The sequence below is a fragment of the Pongo abelii genome, chromosome 8, assembly GCF_028885655.2.
Source record: "Pongo abelii isolate AG06213 chromosome 8, NHGRI_mPonAbe1-v2.0_pri, whole genome shotgun sequence".
Lineage (NCBI taxonomy): Eukaryota > Metazoa > Chordata > Mammalia > Primates > Hominidae > Pongo > Pongo abelii.
The window spans coordinates 108,921,762-108,942,990 of NC_071993.2; the positions used below are offsets into that span (position 1 = coordinate 108,921,762).

Sequence of the window (21,229 nt, forward strand, 5' to 3'; positions counted from 1 at the left end):
TCCTGGTCTGAGAGATTTCCAATGAAGCATGACCTTACGGTATAGAAACTTAACACTGTGTAAACAGCTTTGCCCATTAGGTGAGCAATGGCTGCTCACTCCCTCAAAAGAGAATGGCATAGCTTGTTGTAGAGAATATCCTTTTGGGTAAGGGCAAGCTTGGTAGTTGAGACTTTCCAAACCTTAAGAGATAATGCCCGTGGGCCCATACTCCACATCCCTGGGAATGGGCTGTCCCAAAATACCAACGCGAAAAGACACATCACAGAGGAATGCATCATTTCCTCCAGAAGAATGACAACAACTACAAGTTAATACTGTGTCCAGAAGCTCACATAGAGCATCTCAAACTTTCCTTTTTTTTTTTTTTTTTTACCCTCTATCTGATACCTTAAAAAAAGACACTTAACTACAGAAATCACCTTCCTCAAACTACATTCACCTCTTTTCAAAGTGAGAAACACCATGGTCATAAATGGCAGGAAAGGTAACACTTATTAGATGCTTGCTAGGTGCTAGATATTATGTAAAGCACTTAAAGTATATTCTTCTCACTGAATCCTCTTAACTATCTGATGAAGTAGGTATTATTGTTACCATTTTACAGATGAGCAAATCAAAATTCAGAAAGGTTAAATAAATTACCCAAAGCCAATATGCTAGTTGGAGCTAAACTGCATTAAGGACAAATCATGCTGGGGAGAAGAAGGTCTCTGAACTCCCACTGCTGAGGTCTATGAAACTGTACTGGATCCACCCAAACTTCAATTTAAAAAATATTTGTTGGGGATACAGGAGCTATCTAGGGCCAATATCTATATTTGCCACCAAAAACCATACTTTGATCACAATTCCACTGATTAGCCCCTCACATAACAAAGTGACCAAAGGAAAAATCCTATAAGCTCAGAGTACATGTCTTTTTTTCTTTTTTTTTTTTTTTTTGAGACAGAGCTCAACTCTGTCACCCAGACTGAAGTGCAGTGGCGTGATCTTGTCCCACTGCAACCTCCACATCCCGGGTTCAAGAGATTCTCCTGCCTTAGCCTCCCAAGTAGCTGGGATTACAGGAACCCATCACCATGCCCGGCTAATTTTGCTTTTTTTTTTTTTTTTTTTTGAAACTGCCCAGGCTGGAGTGCAGTGGCACGATCATGGCTCACTGCAACCTCCACCTCCCGGGTTCAAGCCGTTCTCCTGCCTCAGCCTCCTAAGTAGCTGGGACTACAGGCACCTGCCACCACACCTGGCTAATTTTTTGTATTTTTTATTTCACTGTGTTAGCCAAGATGGCCTCCATCTCCTGACCTCGTGATCCGGCCACCTTGGACTTGGCTTCCCAAAGTGCTGGGATTACAGGAGTGAGCCACCATGCCCAGCCATTTTCATATTTTTAGTAGAGATGGGGTTTCACCATGTTGGCCAGGCTGGTCTCGAACTCTTGACCTCAGGTGATCCACCCGCCTCAGCCCTACAAAGTGCTGACGTTACAGGCGTGAGCCACTGTGCCTGGCCTATTTACTTATTTATTTTTATTTTTTATTTATTTATTTTTGTTTTTGAGATGGAGTTTTGCTCTTGTTGCCCAGGGTGGAGTGCAATGGCATGATCTCGGCTCTCCGCAACCTCTACCTCCTGGGTTCAAGTGATTCTCCTGCCTCAGCCTCCCAAGTAGCTGGGATTACAGGCATGGGCCACTGCACCTGGCTGTCTCCTGGTCGTAGTTTTAAAAGGTCAACTTAAAATAAGGTGGTAGTAGGCTATTGACCTACTTATTTTATGCCATTTCCCTTTTGTTAAAGTAAGGGTTCTCTTTTTCTTTCTTTCTTTTTTTTTTTTTTTTTTTTTTTTGAGACAGAGTCTTGCTCTGTCGCCTAGGCTGGACTGCAGTGGTGCAAATCTCAGCTCACAGCAAGCTCCGCCTCCCGGGTTCACGCCATTCTCCTGCCTCAGCCTCCCAAGTAGCTGGGACTACAGGCACCTGCCACCATGCCCGGCTAATTTTTTGTATTTTTAATAGAGATGGGGTTTCACCGTGTTAGCCAGGATGGTCTCGATCTCCTGACCTCGTGATCTGACCACTTCGGCCTCCCAAAGTGCTGGGACTGCAGGCGTGAGCCACTGCACCCAGCAATTTTTGCATTTTTAATAAAGACAGGGTTTCACCACGTTGGCCAGGCTGGTCTCAAACTCCTGACCTCAAGTGATCTGCCCGCCTTGGCCTCCCGAAGTGCTAGGATTACAGGCATGAGCCATCACGCCTGGCCAGCTCAGAGTACATGTCTCTAAATGTCTCAGGACTTCACTCCACTGGCCTAAGATAATTAAACCCACACAATCTCATAAAAAACAAGAGATTGCAGGAACTCAAACAAGTATTTGTACACCCATGTTTACAGCAGCATCATTCACAACAGCCAAAAGGTGGAAGCAACCCAAATGTCCATCAACAGATGAATGAATAAACAAAATATGGTATATACATATGGCAGAATATTACTCAGCCTTAAAAAGGAAGAAAATTCTGACAACATAGATGAACCTTGAAGATATTATTCTAAGTGAAATAAACCAGTTACAAAAGGACAAATGCTGTTTAATTCCACTTAAATGAAATACCCAGAGTAAGCAAATTCAGAATTAGTGGTTGCCAGGGTCTGGCATGAGTGGGAATTAAGAATTATTGCTGGCCGGACACGGTGGCTCACACCTGTAATCCCAGCACTTTGGAGGCCAAGGAAGGTGGATTACCTGAGGTCAGGAGTTCAAGACCAGCCTGCAACATGGTGAAACCCCGTCTTTACCAAAAAAAAAAAAAAAAAAATTAGCCTGGCATGGTGGTGCACACCTATAGTCCCAGCTACTCGGGAGGCTGAGGCAGGAGAATCACTTGAACCCGGAGGCGGAAGTTGCAGTGAACCAAGATCACACCACTGCACTCCCACCTGGGTGACAGAGTGAGACTCCATCTCAAAAAAAGAAAAAAAAAAAGTTATTGTTTAATGAGTACTGAGTTTCAGTTTGGGAAGATAAAAAAAAGTACTGGAAATGGAAGGTAGTGATGGTTGCACAATGTGAATATACTTAATGCCACTGAACTGTATGGTTAAACATAGTTACAACGATAAATTTTATGTTTATTTTACCCCAATTAAAAAGAAAAACAAAAGGTCAATGTTTGTCTTTCCACAGACACTCCCAACAGCCTCACAAACCCTCCAGTCTCACTTTCTGTAACCTCTGCATAACTGACTGGCTGACATTCACGTCAAAGTACACCATAATGAGTACAGGGACAAACATACAAAGATGCTTCCTCACTGATAGGTAAAAGGAAAGGAGCCAAATATACTCAATCAACAGAGAGCCCATGAACTTGAGCAGGAATGCAAATTCAAAATGAACCCCGGGCAGCCTTCAAGGCAACATTGTGGCAATCTTCAAAATAATCACCAAAGTTCACCATCCAAACTAACAATGCTCTAAATACCAACACTATCCCACAAAATCCTCAGGGACTCTGGGTTTGACTCCTAATCCTTGCTGTTTCATCTGTTATACTTAATGAGGCTCCAAGTACTCTTAACTCTGCACCAAGTGAAGAACTGAGAAATTACTGCAGTAAAATATTTGAGGTATTATATTACACATTAAATACGTTTAAGTTGTAGGGAAGTGAGTGCTCAATACACACTCATTTCTTCATTGCCAAGTCTTTCATACCAGGCCCCTTGAAAACTTAGTTTCTGGGCTCTTTTTCAGGAACTCCAAATTGGCTACAACTGCTCTCTTTTGACTCTGTACTAGAGGCAACTATCAGTCTCACACTCAGCTTCAGCCCATGTTCCCTTCCTTGGGGAGTCCTGTGCATCATACTTGCTGAAAGACTATGACAACAGTGTGTAGAGTTCTGACTTGTCTGTATGCAGATGCAGGTAGAATATAGAAGAGTGTACAGGTTCTGGGAAGCTGAGCCAGGACCAGGCACTCTGATGGTTCCCTAAGTCCCATGTGAATTCCTAGAGGCAGAGGCAGACAATGTAATTTTTTTTCTTTTTAGACAGAGTCTCACTCTGTCACCCAGGCTGGAGTGGTGCAGTGGCGCAATCCCAGCTCACTGCAACCTCCACCTCCCGGGTTCAAGCGATTCTTGAGCCTTAGCTTCCCGAGTAGCTGGGATTACAGGCATGCCCCACCACACCTGGCTAATTTTTGGTTTGGTGTTTTTTTTTTTTTTTTTTTTTTTTTGAGACAGGCTGGAGTGCAATGGTGTGATCTTGGCTCACTGCAACCTCTGCCTCCCGGGTTCAAGCAATTCTTCTGCCTCAGCCTCCCAAGTAGCTGGGATTACAGGCGCCCGCCACCACGCCTGGCTAATTTTTGTATTTTTAGTAGAGACAGGGCTCCACCAGGCTGGTCTCGAACTCCTGACCTCAGGTGATAGGCCAGCCTTGGCCTCCCAAAGTGCTGGGATTATAGGTGTGAGCCCCTGCGCCCAGCCCACCCTAATTTTCAAATAGGAAGAGTTGACTATGATCCATCTGAGAATGCTGCCATCTTACACAGCGCCCCCAACACACACCCCACAAGGAACCTTTTTTGCAGAGCTGTTCCTAGCATTAATACACAATGAGGACTTTCCCAGAATTTTTTCTATCCTGCTTTGAATTCAGGAGGAGGGAAAACAGGTAGCAGCAAATTGTGTTGCCATGTAGCAGTAGAATGAATAATGGATATGAGACTTCTCCAGGACTAAAACCTGTCCCCCACATTAAGGTAAACTAGGTGCAGAGAGGAACAAGCCAACCACAGGAAGACACAATTAAGTGGTAGCTCAGGCACCTGCCTCAAAAAAGGAGGGGGGAGGCTTAATTACAAAACCAAGTGAATGACATTTAAATAAGATTAAAAACAGGAAGGAGACAGCCTCCAGGAGAGCACAAATAAATGTCTCCAAAGAATCAGGTCAGAGAAAGCTGTCTATTTGAGCAGCTTTTACATGCTATGAAGACAAACAGCAAAGACAACACTCAGCCAGACTCGATTTTGTGACCTGGCATGGAGCTAGGATTAGGTACTACAGAACTCAAAGCAAAACCTGTTCATTAGGAGAGATGGATAATTTCACAATGACTGATAAAAGAATAATATTACCATCTCAGTTGCTTAGGAGAGAAGTCAAGAAACTCAAAGGACACGATGAAAATAGCACTAGTGTAACAAGCTCATGCCACCAAAACCCTGGAGGCACTATAAACTCTAGCCAATTCCAGCATCTCTGGACAAAATCACCAATTACCCAGGGACATTGCCAGCAATCAGCAGGCTCACTGTCAATCAGCAGAGTGGTGCAGGAGAGAATCTGAAGCCAACATCTGCCAGTAGGGTAATTTAAAAATACTCAGCCAGACGCGGTGGCTCAGGCCTGTAATCCTAACACTTTGGGAGGCCAAGGTAGGTGGATCACAAGGTCAGGAGTTCAAGACCAGCCTGGCCAACATGGTAAAAGCCCGTCTCTACTAAAAATACAAAAATTAGCCAGGCATGGTGATGTGCGCCTGTATTCCCAGCTACTCGGGAGGCTGAGGTAGGAGAATTGCTTGAACCCGGGAGGCAGAGGTTGCAGTGAGCTGAGATCATGCCACGGCACTCCAGCCTGGGCTACAGAGCAAGACTCAGTCATGGGGGGAGCGGGGCGGGGGGAACAACCTAGGTGGCTTTTCAGAATACAGGCATCTGTCAGGATGCAAGCCTAAGCATTTCTGCAAGCCTAAGCACTTCACTGACACAGAGGCCAAAGAATCAAACAAGAAAATGAAATGGCTCTGGCTGTATGCTATCAGCCTCTCCAGGTGAACAGAGCACACAAGTCAGTATGTCAACAGCCTGCACTGACTAAAGGTTCCACATTCCTCTAAATGAGTCAGAAATAGAACAAATCCTTTCTTTAAACGGAAATCTGCTTCCATCCTTACCATTTTCCTTGCAGTCAATGTGTATCTGCTAAAAAAAATAAATAAATAAGGTTCTCAACCATCTTCCATTCCCCATTTTCTTGCAGACAATGCAAACCTCACAATTAGCACCCACCCTCTTCTTTTTCATGAAAATGAGTTTCCACATGAAAGCTCCCAGACCCTAGACTTTGGGAAATGTAGGGTCCCTGTGCAGCTGCCTCTAACCAAGCATGCTCAGGAGCCACTGCCTTCTTCTAGGGCCCTATACCACCTGCTCCTTTCCCTCCACCGTTTCCCAAATGAGTGATAGCCAAAATCACCCTTTAAGAAATCTAAAAGTCAATGAGACCATGTCTCAGTGGAGCCATCTGACACAGAACCAATAACTTTACTTTTTGCCAAAATGAGGTAGGACCAATAACAGACTTGTCTTGCTCCCTCGAGATCCAGAGAAGGATGATACCTTATGAAACCACATGATATGTCCCTTTGAAACTAATATAGGCAGAGTAACCAAAAGCACAGCTAATCCTTCCCCAGTCCCTTTTACTTGACAAAATGCTCATGGGTCTATGAGAGCTGACATTTTTCTGGATAGGAAGTGACTGCATGCACAGAGAAAAGAACAAAGTGATTTCTTGCTCTTTTGGGGGCTTTTATGTGGGAATCTTTTTCTCCCTGTAACAGGCTAAACCTGTTAGAGATTCTTATCTTTTGCTTCTGCCAAGTTTCTGAGGGGATGAGAGAAAGATTCAAAATAGTGTAAATTTTGGATTCAGCCAAATGTAGTGATTTGAAAGGGAAAAAAGCTTCCTGGCACTCCTTTTTAGTCCTTGGGCTTTCTATACTGCTGTAGAGAATATTTCATAACTACATTATAGAACCAGAAAGATACCTTCTAATGCCCCTGAATTAGAACATTCTAATTTTGAGAGGAATTGATCACCCATAGAGGAAAAAAGGCTCTCTATTTTTGCATATGGAAGCTAGAGCAGTCTTAATTAGGCACATCAGCCTAGAATATATCTTGTGACATATTTGCCTAAATCAGAGAAAATTTAGCAGAATGAGGAAAAGCAATTTTAAAAACAAGATAGAAATAGCAGCTGCCAAAATTCCCCTTCCCATCTACTCTAGTTTTTACTGCTATGTTCTTTCCCGCCTGGATACTCTCTTCAAAACTAAAAGAAGCAACGTTGTAGAGTTATATAAGATGTCATCATTGGAGGAAGCTGGGTGAAGGGTACATGAAACTCTATATACTATTTTTGCAACTTCCTGTAAGTCTATAATTACATCAAAATTAAAAGTTTAAAAAAGAAACTAAACTAAAAGAAGCACACAATGAAAAGTTCAAAGGATAGTTTCTCAGAATCAAGAGGGGCTGCTGAACTATCAAAGCTACATCCACACAAGAACTGCCAGATAAATCTATGGCTTGAGTCAGCCTTTCTCTCGAAAAATTTCAGTCCTGTATGGCAACACTTAAAGTAAAACAAGTTTCCAACGAAAGGCTCTCAATTGCCAGTCTTGAGACGTACCTAACCAAGAAGTCATAGGCCTCTGCCAGTAATAGGAGAGCCAGCTGGATCCAGAACGCTGTGATACTCCCTGGGTTTTCCATTTTTCCCAGTAGATATCTAAAAGGTCAGGCCATGTACAATTTCTTTTTCACAAAGCTGTGAATGCTTTGGATGTTACTTAGCACAGTGAAGCTGAACAGATTGTGCTGGGGGCTTAGGGGGCCTTTCTTCCCGCAGGGAAGCAAATGTTGCTTAGTGATCTGTGTCTGAGCATAGGAGTCAGGAACTCTAAGTTCTAATCATGACTCTGTTTAGTGTCTGGTTCCATGATCTTTAGCAAGTCACTTAACCCTTCTATATCTCTACTACCTTCCCCAACAAATGGGGATAAAAATAACGACTTATCCCCAGGATGTGGCAGAGTGAGAGGGTAACAACTGTGATCCATAGATAAATGTCGAGTATAAAATGTCAGAATAAATCTGCCTTTAAATCAACCCATGTTTTCAGAAGATGGAAAGTCATACTATTTAAATGCAGCCTGCCTCTCCAATGCCCCTTCTTCCTGCAGTGAAATTAAAATAAGCTGACTCCATGAAGCTCTGTTCAAGTATCTCTCTCCAACAACTACACGCTTCTCTCTGCACATCCTGCTCAATCTTTGCTTAATGGCTTAGAAACCATCAAAGTTTCCATTTTTACTTGGTTAAAAGCAATCCATGCATCTGTGGGTAAGGAAGAATGAGAAAAACAAAAGAAATTACTAACTACTCTCTTTCACATCAACAAATCAAATAAACTAAGGTGGATGGCTGGCCCTATCAAAGGTGATGATGTCAGCTCAACAGAAACATTAACGACATCCTACTGGGTTCTATTATTATTATTATTATTTGGCTCAAACACAACATTGTGCTGCTTTTGGAGAATGCTGATCCATCATTAATGAAAATCCTACATATCCATGCATCCATTTATTTGTTTATCCAAATGTTATCTGAGTTCCTATTAAAAAGCTAAGTAGGCCGGGTGCTGTGGCACATGCCTATAATCCCAACAATTTGGGAGGCCAAAGCAGGCAGATCACTTGAGTCCAGGACTTCAAGATGAGCCTGGGCAACATGATGAAACCCCATCTCTAAAAAAAAAAAAAATACAAAAATAAGTCAGGCATGGTGGTACACATCTGTAGTCCCAGCTACTTGGGCGGCTGAGGTGGGAGGATCCACTGGGCCCAGGAGGTTGAGACTGCAATGAGCCATGATTGTGCCACTGCACTCCAGCCTGGGCAAGACCCTGTCTCAAAAAATAAATAAATAGCCAAGCAGTCTGCTGGAGATGTAACAATGATTAAAAAACAGGCCCTGCCTTCCAGGAACTTTTTTGAGAGGAAATATAGATATTTAAACAAATCATTGTAAAAACATATGAAATTAGCTGGGGCATGGTGGCTTGCATCTATGGTCCCAGCTGCTCAGGAGGCTGAGTTGGGAGGATCACTTGAGCCCAGGAGACAGAGGTTGCAGTGAGCTGAGACTGTGGCACTGCACTCCAGCCTGGGGCAACAGAGTGAGACCCTGTCTCCAAAAAAAAAAAAAAAAAAAGCAAACATAGCAAAACAATGTGATACACTAAAATAGGGGCCCAATATGCTATAGAAAACACTCCAAAAATAAGACATAGTGAACAAAATGGTCTATAGCCTCAAGAAGTGCAAAGGAGATTGCTAACCTAAAGTTCCCAGTAGAAGCGCAGTGTGACTAGTAAATAAAGAAAAAATATTGGCCGGGCGCAGTGGCTCACACTTGTAATCCCAGCACTTTGGGAGACAGAGGAGGGCAGATCACCTGAGGTCAGAAATTTGAGGCCAGCTTGGCCAACATAGTAAAACTCCATCTTTACAAAAGTTAGCCAGGCATAATGGTGTGTGCCTTTAAGTCTCAGCTACTTGGGGCGGGGGCTGAGGTGGGAGGATTGTTTGAACCCGCAATCACACCACTGCTCTCCAGCCTAGGCAACAGAGTGAGACTCTTATTCAAAAAAAAAAAAAAAATTTTACCTAGATACTAAGATTTCTGTGAGAACAGGATTAATTGGGAGGCTGTGGAACTTAAAATTAAGACAGAGGTTTTTGACACAAGATCATAGAGGGGCTTCAGAGGATCCAGAAACTCTGTGAAACTATATGCAAAATATGTACGTGCAAACTGACATTTTTTCTGAATACAAAGATGACTGTAGCTTTCATTCTATTCTCAAAAGTAAAGAACTATTTCAGTATGATCTTATCCCAAAACCCAGTTTTCTACCTCTATCAGTGGAGAGTTTTAAGATCTAATCTTTTACTCAGACTGGGAGATCTGGGTTGCCTAGACATCAGAGAAGAGCTTTCAAACTTTCTATAATGTGGTGAAAAACAATGATTGCTGAAAACAGAGCAATGCAGAGCAATAGGACTTTTTCCTTTCCATATTCTAGTTAAAATTAGCCTAAATATATTTTCCTACATACTCAGATATCATGGTGACATGCATCATAGAAACAGACAGTGGCAGCAGGGAATAGATCAGGGCTCGTATCTGTAAAACCAACTAGGAAAAGCTTATCAGGCAAGATTGAACCCCCAACTAATACAGCTGGCTCCTCCTTGTCCATAAGATCACACCTGTAAATTCGTTATGGGAATCTGGAGACCTCTGGCTACCTCCCCAATAATAACAAAGAGCTAATATAGTCAAACAGCATAGAAATAAAAATCAGCAATGAAGTACAGTGATACTAAACACCCACATTCCAAACTACGTCTGGACCCTAGAGGATTGCTTCTTAGATAATCAAGGGCTTTTGTGTGTCCAGTCTAATAAAACATGCCTTACCAGTCTTATAAATAACATTTCATTACAGTTTGCAGCACATGTATGGCAAAGGATATATATACATAAGCATATTTGCCATGATGAGTTTCACACAGCTCCCTCAAATCCATTAGTCTAGAAGGTAAAGAAAGAGTGAAAACATGGGCAATCCAACATATGAGGGGTAGTGCCTGCTAAGAGGTAGGTGGATCTGCCATAGACACATTTGTATTCACAGTATGCAATATTATACACGTGACTGCATGGGATGCAATGTTGTGTTTTGCAGCTTTCCTTAACACCTGCTGCTCTGCATCTCACTGTACGCTCCACATATGAATACACGGAGCCAGGGTTCCAAGAGGGCTCACCCAGCCTATACAGGAAAAGGAGCTAACGTCACTTAGCAGAGAACTCCAGTACAAATGTCTAGATGCCTTCGTGACAAGCAATGGTCCATGCCTAAGGACACTCATATATACTTCCCCTCAGCTCATCAAGGGCCTTAGACTGTCATGCAATCAGTCCTGAGAATAGGACATAATTATAAATAGAGCTGAAAGTTCTGAAAGACATAACGTCAACTGACCAACACAGAATAAAGAATGGCCTTCTTCTTCACCATTTCCTAGTGAGAAGAGCAAAATGCTGAGTCAGAAAAGATAAATATAAAAGACATTTTAAAATCTCTTTAAAAGACAATCGCAGCCAGGCATGGTGACTCACGTCTGTAATCCCAGCACTTTGGGAGGCCGAGGTGGGCGGATCACAAGGTCAGGAGTTCGAGACCATCCTGCCTAACACGGTGAAACCCCGTCTCTACTAAAAATCCAAAAAAAATTAGCTGGGCGTAGTGGTGGGTGCCTGTAGTCCCAGCTACTCGGGAGGCTGAGGCAGGAGAACGGCGTGAGCCCAGGAGGCGGAGCTTGCAGTGAGCGGAGATCACGCCACTGCTCCAACCTGGGCGACAGAGCGAGACTCCGTCTCAAAAAAAAAAAAAAGAGAAAAAAAGAAAAAAGATAATCGCTTGTTTAAGCAAAGATGAGGGCAATGTATTCTAGAGTTTATGACATATGTAAAAAGTAAAATGCATGACTATAATAACACAAAGAACACCTCATACCAATAAAAGTGTCGATTCATCAAGAGAACAGAGGATACAAAATGGGGATAGGAGGAGAATAACAGGAAGCCCTGAGTCTCGGGAGACAGACCAGAACGAAGAGTAGAAGGCAATGTGGACAGACAATGGAACAGAATAATGAGGAAGAGGACAACAGATCATGAGAATGAGAGAAAAGCCACAGAGATCACAGAGGCCAGAGATAGAATAGCTAGGACGAAAAGGAAAGAAAATAGAATGAAAGAGAAAGTAAAACCAGAAGGGAATCAGAAGATGCAGGCAGAAACAACTACTACTACCACCTTGTTTAGTACTACAATGTGTAATTTCATTCAAGTTATAGACATAAACCATTTGTACTTATTATAAATCCAACAACTGTACCAACATCTGAAGATCTGCATCATTATTGTGTTTTCTCTTTAATCCTATGCTTTTAGAGCCTAATAATCATACAACTATCCATAGGCAACAATAATAGTCCTTTATATTAAAAGGAGGTGTTGCTACCTAAGAAATTCTACTGTTGGTCATTTCCATCTCTTTTGATCTCTCTTTAACTCTCCTGACATTCTTTCAATCTCAAACTCTCACACAATCATACTCTCCTCTCCTAAAATATCAAAATGCCACTATTGCCACTTAGTGTTATTCTCCTACTCCCCCTTTACCACCATAGGCAGTAACTGCAAAAACTTGCTAATCCATTAATTAAAGATCTCTACTTCCCATTATGGAGGACTAAATTTAGAAAGCCAAATTGGGTTGGGAGGAAATCATGTGTTACAACAAGTGAGATGAATTCCATGGAAGAGGGCTGGGTTACTGGCCTGTTTCTTACAAAGCCTCTGACACTAACACACCCTATTCTGCTGAAAATACAGAGCAGCTCTCCCATGGGTGGGCAACCCTTCATCACTGTAATCATCTGGAGAAGATTTTATTGTACCATCAGGTCTCAAAAGCCACAGGACCTAGTAGCAAGCAACTGCCTCAGGGAACATGTCTCCTCTGCTTTCCTGAAACCTCCAATTTAGTCACACAAAAGAAAGGGGTGGCAAGCCAGCATTAATTGTACCCTTAGAGAAGAGCCACTTCCCCCCTGCAGGGGTAGCAGTGACTTTACTGGGCTACCAAATGGTTACAAAGACAAAAGTAAACACTGTAATTTGCTGTTTTGTCTCTGGCACAGGGGGAGTGGTACAAGTGACACTGTCTGTAAACAGTAATAATGCCAGATGTAATGTAAAGAACAGGATTCCTGCATCTCCCCACCCCGTCCCCATCCCTCCATCTCTCCCTATGACATTCCTGAGGAAACACACAGAAGCCTCCCTACAGTCCATATGCGGCTATCAAATGAAACCGAGTGAGAGCTCAAGTTTGTACCGACTCCTCCTACCTCATTCTTATTCAAAGGAAGATTTTTTGGAACACAAGAAATACTCAATTGTTTTTACCAGTTGACAAAAAATATACGAAGAGGAAGGAACGAGGGACAAAGTAAAGAATAGACATGTGACACACCCAGGTCTGGATTCGAAAAAAGCTAAAACGTTTTAAAAAAAACAAAAACAAAAACAAAAAGAGTAACTGAAAATAAAGGCATCCTAAACAAACCAAAAGGTTAAAAAACAAAAAACCCACCTTGAGTCCAGGCCTAGGGGCTCATAAAAGGTATAGAAAAAGGAAGATGAATTCAAGAGAGAAAGTTACCTGACCAGAGCTCCCGCCAGGTGTAATGCAGGCGTACCCGACACTTCTTCTGGTAGCAGAGCAGTTTGTGTACTACCTGGATGCAGCGTCTGTAACAGGGAAAGCAAAAAATGAGGGTAAGCCTGAGAATATAGTGCAACTCACCACAGATCCCTTCTTAGTGAGCCGGCTTTGCTAAGGCCACTAAAGACACTGGATATGAATATGTATACATGCAAAAAAATATACAAAACTTCTGGCCAGGCATGGTGGCTCACACCTGTAATCCCAGCACTTTAGGAGGCCAAGGCAGGTAGATCATTTGAGGCTAGGAGTTCAAGACCAGCCTGGCCAAAATGGCGAAACCCCGTCTCTACTAAAAGTACAAAAAAAAGCCTGGCGTGGTGGCGCACGCCTGTAATCCCAGCACTTTGGGAGGCCGAGGCAGGCAGATCACAAGGTCAGGAGTTTGAGACCAGCTTGGCCAATATGGTGAAACCCCATCTCTACTAACAATACAAAAATTAGCTGGGTGTGGTGGCGTGCACCTGTAGTCCCAGCTACTCGGTTGAGGCAGAAGAATTACTCGAACCCAGGAGGCGGATGTTGCAGTGAGTCGAGATCGCACCACTGCACTCCAGCCTGGGCAACAGAGCGAGATTACATCTCAAAAAAAAAAAAAAGGCTGGGCACGGTGGCTCACGCCTGTAATCCCAGCACTTTAGGAGGCCGAGGCAGGCAGATCACGAGGTCAGGAGATCAAGACCATCCTGGCTAACAAGGTGAAACCCCATCTCTACTAAAAATATACAAAAAATTAGCAGGGTGTGGTGGCAGGCGCCTGTAATCCCAGTTATTCGGGGAGGGCAGGGGGGTGGCTGAGGCAGGAGAATGGCATGAACCCGGGAGGTGGAGCTTGCAGTGAGCCGAGATCACGCCATTGCACTCTAGCCTGGGTGACAGAGTAAGACTCCGTCTCAAAAAAAAAAAAAAAAAAAAAAAGCCAGGTGCAGTGGCATATGCCTGTAGTCCCAGCTACTTAGGAGGCTGAGGCAGGAGAATCGCTTGAACCTAGGAAGCAAAGGTTGCAGTGAACCAAGATCGGGCCACTGTACTCCAGCCTGGGCGACAGGGCAAGACAGGCTCAAATAAAAAAGAACTTCTGCCTTCTTCTAGTAGATTAATCAATCTCTCTCTCTCTCTTTCTCTCTCGCTCTCTCTTTCTCTCTCTCTCACACACACACACGCAATCACACAGTCACATACTGCTTGTGCTACCCATTCCCCTTATCAATGGGAAAAGGGTGCTATAACTACTTATAAGTCAATAATCAATTAGGCGCCACTGACATCTTTCCCTTGAGTACCTTTCCAGGGAAAAAGGATAAACCAGTGGGTCACAATTAAACTATTCTACTCAAAGTGGTATAGTGACATAGAATGCAAAAACACAAAATTAAAGACCTTAACTCTCTATACCTATCTGAATGTGGTTTTTATTTAAATTAAATTTTTAATTAAATATATAATTTAAGATACCAGTCTTACTTATAAATAAAATCTATAAAAAAATTAGCTGGGCATGGTGGCACATGCCTATACTCCCAGCCACCCTGTAGGCATGCACCACCATACCTGGCTAATTTTTTTTGTACTTTTAGTACAGATGGGTTTCACCATGTTGGCCAGGTTGGTCTAGAACTCCTGGCCTCAAGTGATCCACCTGTCTCGGCCTCCCCAAGTTCCGGGATTACAGGCACGAGCCACCGTGCTCAGCCAGAAGTTCTGTTTCTTTTTCTTTCTTTTCTTTTCTTTTTTTTTTTTTGCTGCAAACTGTAAAATTTAAATTCTATTTACATTAAAAGTTAAATTAAAAATGCAGTTTGTCAGTTGTGCTAACCACCTTTCAAGTGCTCAATAGCTACATGTGGCTAATGGCTACTATAGTGAACACAAAAAAATATAGAACTTTTCTATTATCACAAAAGTTTATACTGGACAGCATTCTGCTAGATCATTGGAATATTCAGGGTTATTCACATCTCAATGACATATATGTTTCTGAGAGTATTTCCAAATAAGCAGTTAGTAGCTTGAGGTTAAGATAAATGATATTTTTAAAAATTATAAACCTACCAAAAACATTTTTTTCATCTCTGACTGAGATAGGATTTTGAAAGGTTAAAAAGCCAGATGAAATTATAAAGGTAAATACTGATGAAATTTACTTCCTAAAAATACAAATATTTTGTTTAATAAAAAAATTTCAGTGATTAAAATTAAATGGCAAACATGGGAAATTACATTTGCAACAAATGATATAATAGAGTTACTATGTTTAATATATAGAAGTTTATATACATAGATGATAAAAACAGTGTGCTTTGCTATAGTCTGAATGTTTGCCCTATCTCAAACTCATGTTGAAACGTAATCGCAAATGTAATATTATTAAAAGGCAGGGCCTTTAAGAGGTGACTGGGTCATGAGGGCTCTGTCCTCAGGAATAGATTAATCCACTCATGGGTTAATGGATTAATGGGTTATCTTGAGAGTGGGTTAGTTATCATGAGAGTAAGTCTGTTATATAAGCCAGTCTGGCTTTCTCTCCTGAGCCCCCTCACCATACAATACCTTGCACCACCTCGGGACTCTACAGAGCGTCCCCATCAGCAAGAAGATCCTCACCCAGATGTAGCCCCTAGAACTTGGACTTCCTAGTCTTCAGAACTGTGAACCTAAATAAATTTCTTTTCTCTATAAATTTTTCAGTCTTAGGTATTCAGTTATAGCAACAGCAAACAGACTAAGACAACCTCTAACAACAAAGATAGGCCAAGGAAACAGTCAAAAAATTCCTCCAACTCCCAAAAAAGGAGAACAGGGAAAGCCAACATTTTTCTATAATGTTCAACTTCATTTTTAAAAGGCATATTAAAACATGATTCTACTTTCGCATATCAAATGAACATAGATTTCATGCTTACAAAGAAACAGCATTCATAATAAAAGAAAACTGGAAACAACTATGGAAAGAACATTTGATGCCAGGAGAAGAGCAAGTAAATCATTACACACATGTTCCAGATTGACATCTGTCCCCCAAAATTCATATGGTGAATTATAAATACACATCAATTCCTCTAGCTAGTGTCTCTGGCTCTCACATCACAGAGGGAAGTTAATAGTAGAGAAATTAGAACCCTCAAAGAATACTGGTAAAAATAAAAATAGTACAACCACTTTGGAAAAGTTTGGAGTTTCTCAAAATGTTAGATACAGAGCTACCACATAACCCAGCAATTCCACTACTAGGTGTATACGAAAGAAAAACACAGACTAGGTGCAGTGGCTCACATCTGTGATCCCAACGCTTTGGGAGGCCAAGGCAGGAGAATCACTTGAAGCCAGAAATTTCAGACCAGCCTGGGGAACAAAGCAGAATCCCATGTCTACAAAAATTACAAACTAAAAAAATTAGGCCAGGCGCAGTAGCTCATGCCTTGTAATCCCAGAACTTTGGGAGGCCAAGGTGGGTGGATCATGAGGTCAGGAGTTCAAGACCAGCCTGGCCAACACGGTGGAACATCGTCTCTACTAAAAATACAAAAAATTAGCCGGGCGTGGTGGCGGGCGCCTGTAATCTCAGCTACTCGGGAGGCTGAGGCAGAGAATTGCTTGAACCCGGGAGGTGGAAGTTGCAGTGAGCCACGATCACGCCACTGCACTCCAGCCTGGGCAACAAAGCGAGACACCATCTCAAAAAATAAATTAAATTAAATTAAAATTAAAATAAATAAAAATTTAAAAATTAGCTAGGTGCAGTGGCATGCACCTATAGTCCCAGCTACTCAGAAGGCTGAAACAGGAGGATCGCTTGAGCTCCGGAGTTTGAAGCTATGATTGCACCACTGCACCCCAGCCCAGGTAACAGAGTAAGACCCTGTCTCTAAAAAAAAATAAAAATAAAACAAAATATATGTCCACACAAAAACTGGTATACAAACAGTCATGGTGGCATTCATAATAGCCAAAAAGTCCAAACAACCCAAATGTCTATCAATTAGTGAATGAATAAATACAATGATGTGGTATTCTAGACAATGAAATATTAACCATAAAAAGGAATGGCTACAACATGGATGAATATGGAAAATATTATGCTAAATTAAAGAAGTCAGTAGTAAAAATCCACATATTCTATTATTTCATTTATATAAAATGTCCAGAATAGGCAAATACATAGAGACAAAAAGTAGAGTTTTTAATTTTTGTAGACATGGGTTATCTAGGCCTGAGGGAGAGGACAGAGGAAGAAATACGGAGAGTAACTACTACTGGGTACAGGATTTCTTTATGCAAGGGTAGATTGAAAATGGTCTAAAATTAGTTTGTGGTAATAGTTGCACAATTCTGTGAATATATTTTAAAAACACTAAATTATATAATTTAAAGCTGCTTAAAAAAAACTCTGTGGCCTATGTTTTCCAAATATTTGTCAAGATATGCAATTTACAGCTTTCATGGCAATGTTCATTTCATATAGTCTATAACTAGGTATGCTTGGATTCTTGATTAAGCCATTAAATGTCTACTTTAATAGCCTATGTTAGGTGGATAAATTGATACTCTTCATTTGAGAGGATTAGCTTTTATATTTCCTATTTTCAATTTAAATTCACAAATTCAACATTCAATTAACTATGATCTCAGCCCTTAGAATCCCTAGTGTATAGAGGTTTCTAAATGGCCTAAAATGCAATGTCTTAACTAAATCCAGATTCTAAGTCTCACTTTGTCATATCCTCGCTGCCCTAAAAGTACTTAAATTAGGACTTTTTTAGTTAAGGGAGGGTTTGGTCAGCCACAGGCCCAAGGCTTGGACTGTACCCCTCTGGAACTCCAGGCTCATCACACAAACCAAAAGATTTAGAAGAAACTGTCAGACCTACCCTTTTCATTCATTCATTCAACAAATCTTGACTGTATACCAACTGAATGCTACTGCTTAAGTCTTATTACAACTAAGTTATAAAGTTCCTAGAAAACTGAACCTAGGTAAACTGCTAGTTTCAGGTAAATGAAATCAGCTCCTCCTTTTGTCTTTTGGGGGTTTTGTTTTGTTTTTGTTTTTGAGATAGAGTCTCACTCTGTCACAGAGGCTAGAGTACAGTGGCATGATCTCGGCTCACTGCAACCTCTGCCTCCCAGGTTCAAGTGATTCTCATGCATCAGCCTCCCAAGTAGCTGGGATTACAGATGCCTGCCACCATGCCTGGCTGATTTTTGTATTTTTAGTAGAGATGGGGTTTTACCATGTTGGCCAGGCTGGTCTCAAACTCCCAACCTCAGGTGATCCTCCCACCTCAGCCTCCCAAAGTGCTAGGATTACAGGCGGGAGCCACCGTGCCCAGCCTGAGACTCTTTCAAGTTCTACAGCTATAACCCGAGACAAAGAATATCCTAAGACCCTACTGACTTTAGCAGACACCACATTAATCTGTGGGGTATCAATCTGACAGCTGATGGAATCAAGCTAAAATAGGGGTAGCTACTACTATAAAGACACATGCACATGTATGTTCACTGCAGCACTATTCACAATAGCTAAGACATGGAACCAACCCAAATGCCCATCAATGATAGACTGGATCAAGAAAATGTGGTACATATACACCATGAAATACTATGCAGCCAGAAAAAGGAATGAGATCATATCCTTTGCAGTGACATGGATGAAGCTGGAAGCCATCATCCTCAGCAAACTAACACAAGAACAGACAACCAAACACTGCACGCTCTCACTCATAAGTGGGAGCTGAACATTGAGAACACATGGACACAGAGAGGGGAACAACATACACTAGGGCCTGTTGGGGGGTTGGTGGGTGAGGGGAGGGAACTCAGATGATGGGTCAATAGGCCATGGCACACGTATACCTATGTAACAAACCTGCACATTCTGCACATGTAATCTTTTTTTTGTTTTTTTAAGAAGAAATAATGAAAAAAAAGAAGAAAAAAATAGGGGTAGCTAATTTCTTGGGCCTCTTAGCAGAGGAGAAAAGAAGAAAGCAGAAAAAACACTACTAATTCTGCAGAATGAGAGCCAGAGACACCAGGTAGAGGAATTAAAATGCCTAACAACTGGCTGGGCTTGGTGGCTCACGCCTGTAATCCTAGCACTTTGGGAGTCTGAGGCGGTAGGATTGCTTGAGGCCAAGAGTTCAAGACCAACCTGGCCAACATAGTGAAAGCCCGTCTTAAAAATAAATAAATAAAATAAACAAAATGCCTAACAACGTACCAAGGATACAAGTGAATTGAACTAAATTTATAAGCTAAAGTCCTAAAATTACTCTTCTCCAGATATTTTCATAGTACTCCGAATAATAAGCCTCCATTGCTACCTTATTAGCTTATTCTACTTGCTCCATTATTCACATCTCTCTCTGTTCTTCTCACTCCCTAAGTGGTCTTGCAGGAGCCTCTCAGACAGAATTTAGTAAAAACTATTTAAATAGTACTCTCTTAAAAGACTTGGGTACAGGCCGGGCACGGTGGCTCACACCTGTAATCCCAGCACTTTGGGAGGTAGAGGTGGGTGGATCACAAGGTCAGGAGATTGAGACCATCCTGGCTAGCACGGTGAAACCCCGTCTATTAAAAAATACAAAAAATTAGCTGGGCGTGGTGGTGGGTGCCTGTAGTTCTAGCTACTCAGGAGGCTGAGGCAGGAGAATGGCGTGAACCCAGGAGGTAGAGCTTTCAGTGAGCCAAGATCGCACCACTGCACTCCAGCCTGGGCGACAGAGCGAGACTCTATCTCAAAAAAAAAAAAAAAAAAACAAAGACTGGGGTACCTTCAGCAGTGATATTAAAAATATGTTACAGGCCGGGTATAGTGGCTCACACCTGTAATCCCAGCACTTTGGGAAGCCAAAGTGGGTGGATCACCTGAGGTCAGGAGTTTGAGACCAAACTAGTCAACATGGTGAAATGCCATCTCTACCAAAAAAAAGCACAAAAATTGGCCAGGAGTGGTTGTGCAGGCCTGTAATCCCAACTATTTGGGAGGCTGAGGCACGAGAATTGCTTGAACCCGGGAGGTGGAGGTTACAGTGAGCTGAGATTGCGCCATTGCACTCCAGCCTAGATGCCAGAGTAAGACTCTGTCTCAAAAAAAGAAAAAAACATGTATTTTACAAACCGTACAGAAAAATAATCTATAAATCAATACATACATGGAAAAATTTTAAGTCATTCCCTTTTATTCTCTAATAAACTAACCTTGTGATATTGTAAAAAGGGTCCCCAACACCCAGGCCACGGACCAGTACTGGTTAGAAACCAGGCTGCACAGCAGGAGGTGAGTGGCAGGTGAGCAAGTGAAGCTTCATCTGTATTTACAGCTGCTGCCCATGGTCTGCATTACCACCTGAACTCTGCCTCCTGTCAGATCAGGGGCAGCATTAGATTCTCATAGGAGCACAAACCCTACTGTGAACTGCACATGCAAGGGATCTAGGTTGTGGCTCCTTATGAAAATCTAATGCCTGAGGATCTATCACTGCCTCTCATCACCCCCAGACAGGACCATCTAGTTGCAGGAAAACAAGCTTAAGGCTCCCACTGATTCTACATTATGGTGAGTTACAGAATTATTTCATTATATATTACAATGTAATAATAACAGAAATAAAATACACAATAAATGTTATGCACTTGGATCGTCTCGAAACCATCACTGCCCCCAGGTCTGTGAAAAAATTGTCTTCCATGAAACTGGTTCCTGGTGCCAAAAAGGTTGGGGACCACTGTTCTAAAATATATATTTGGTCTTCAACCCTGTTTCCTGACATACAACTCCTAAAATCCTTAGAATCTCCAAAGTGACGTCTTTTTGTATGTTGAGGTGACTGACGGCTGGCCTCCCCTAGGTAGCTTCAGAATGAGGGCTGGTCACCAGGGAGACCAAGGCATGATTAGCGAGTTGGGCTTTCAGCCCTAGCCCTGACTTCCAGGGAGAGAAGAGGGGCTGAAGGTTAAGTTGATTACCAATGGCCAGTGGTTTTT

At 42.1% G+C, this 21,229-nt stretch overlaps 1 protein-coding gene across 1 annotated transcript in view; it reads right to left on the reverse strand.

Annotated features, from left to right (window-relative positions):
• The window catches only part of ARMH3 (armadillo like helical domain containing 3), a gene marked incomplete at its 5' end in the record, with an annotated part of 185,268 nt that overhangs the window by 121,705 nt on the left and 42,334 nt on the right, over nucleotides 1–21,229 (reverse strand). Inside the window, 1 exon segment of the mRNA NM_001159813.1 lies at nucleotides 13,175–13,263. Coding sequence (NP_001153285.1) covers nucleotides 13,175–13,263 — 89 coding nt within the window.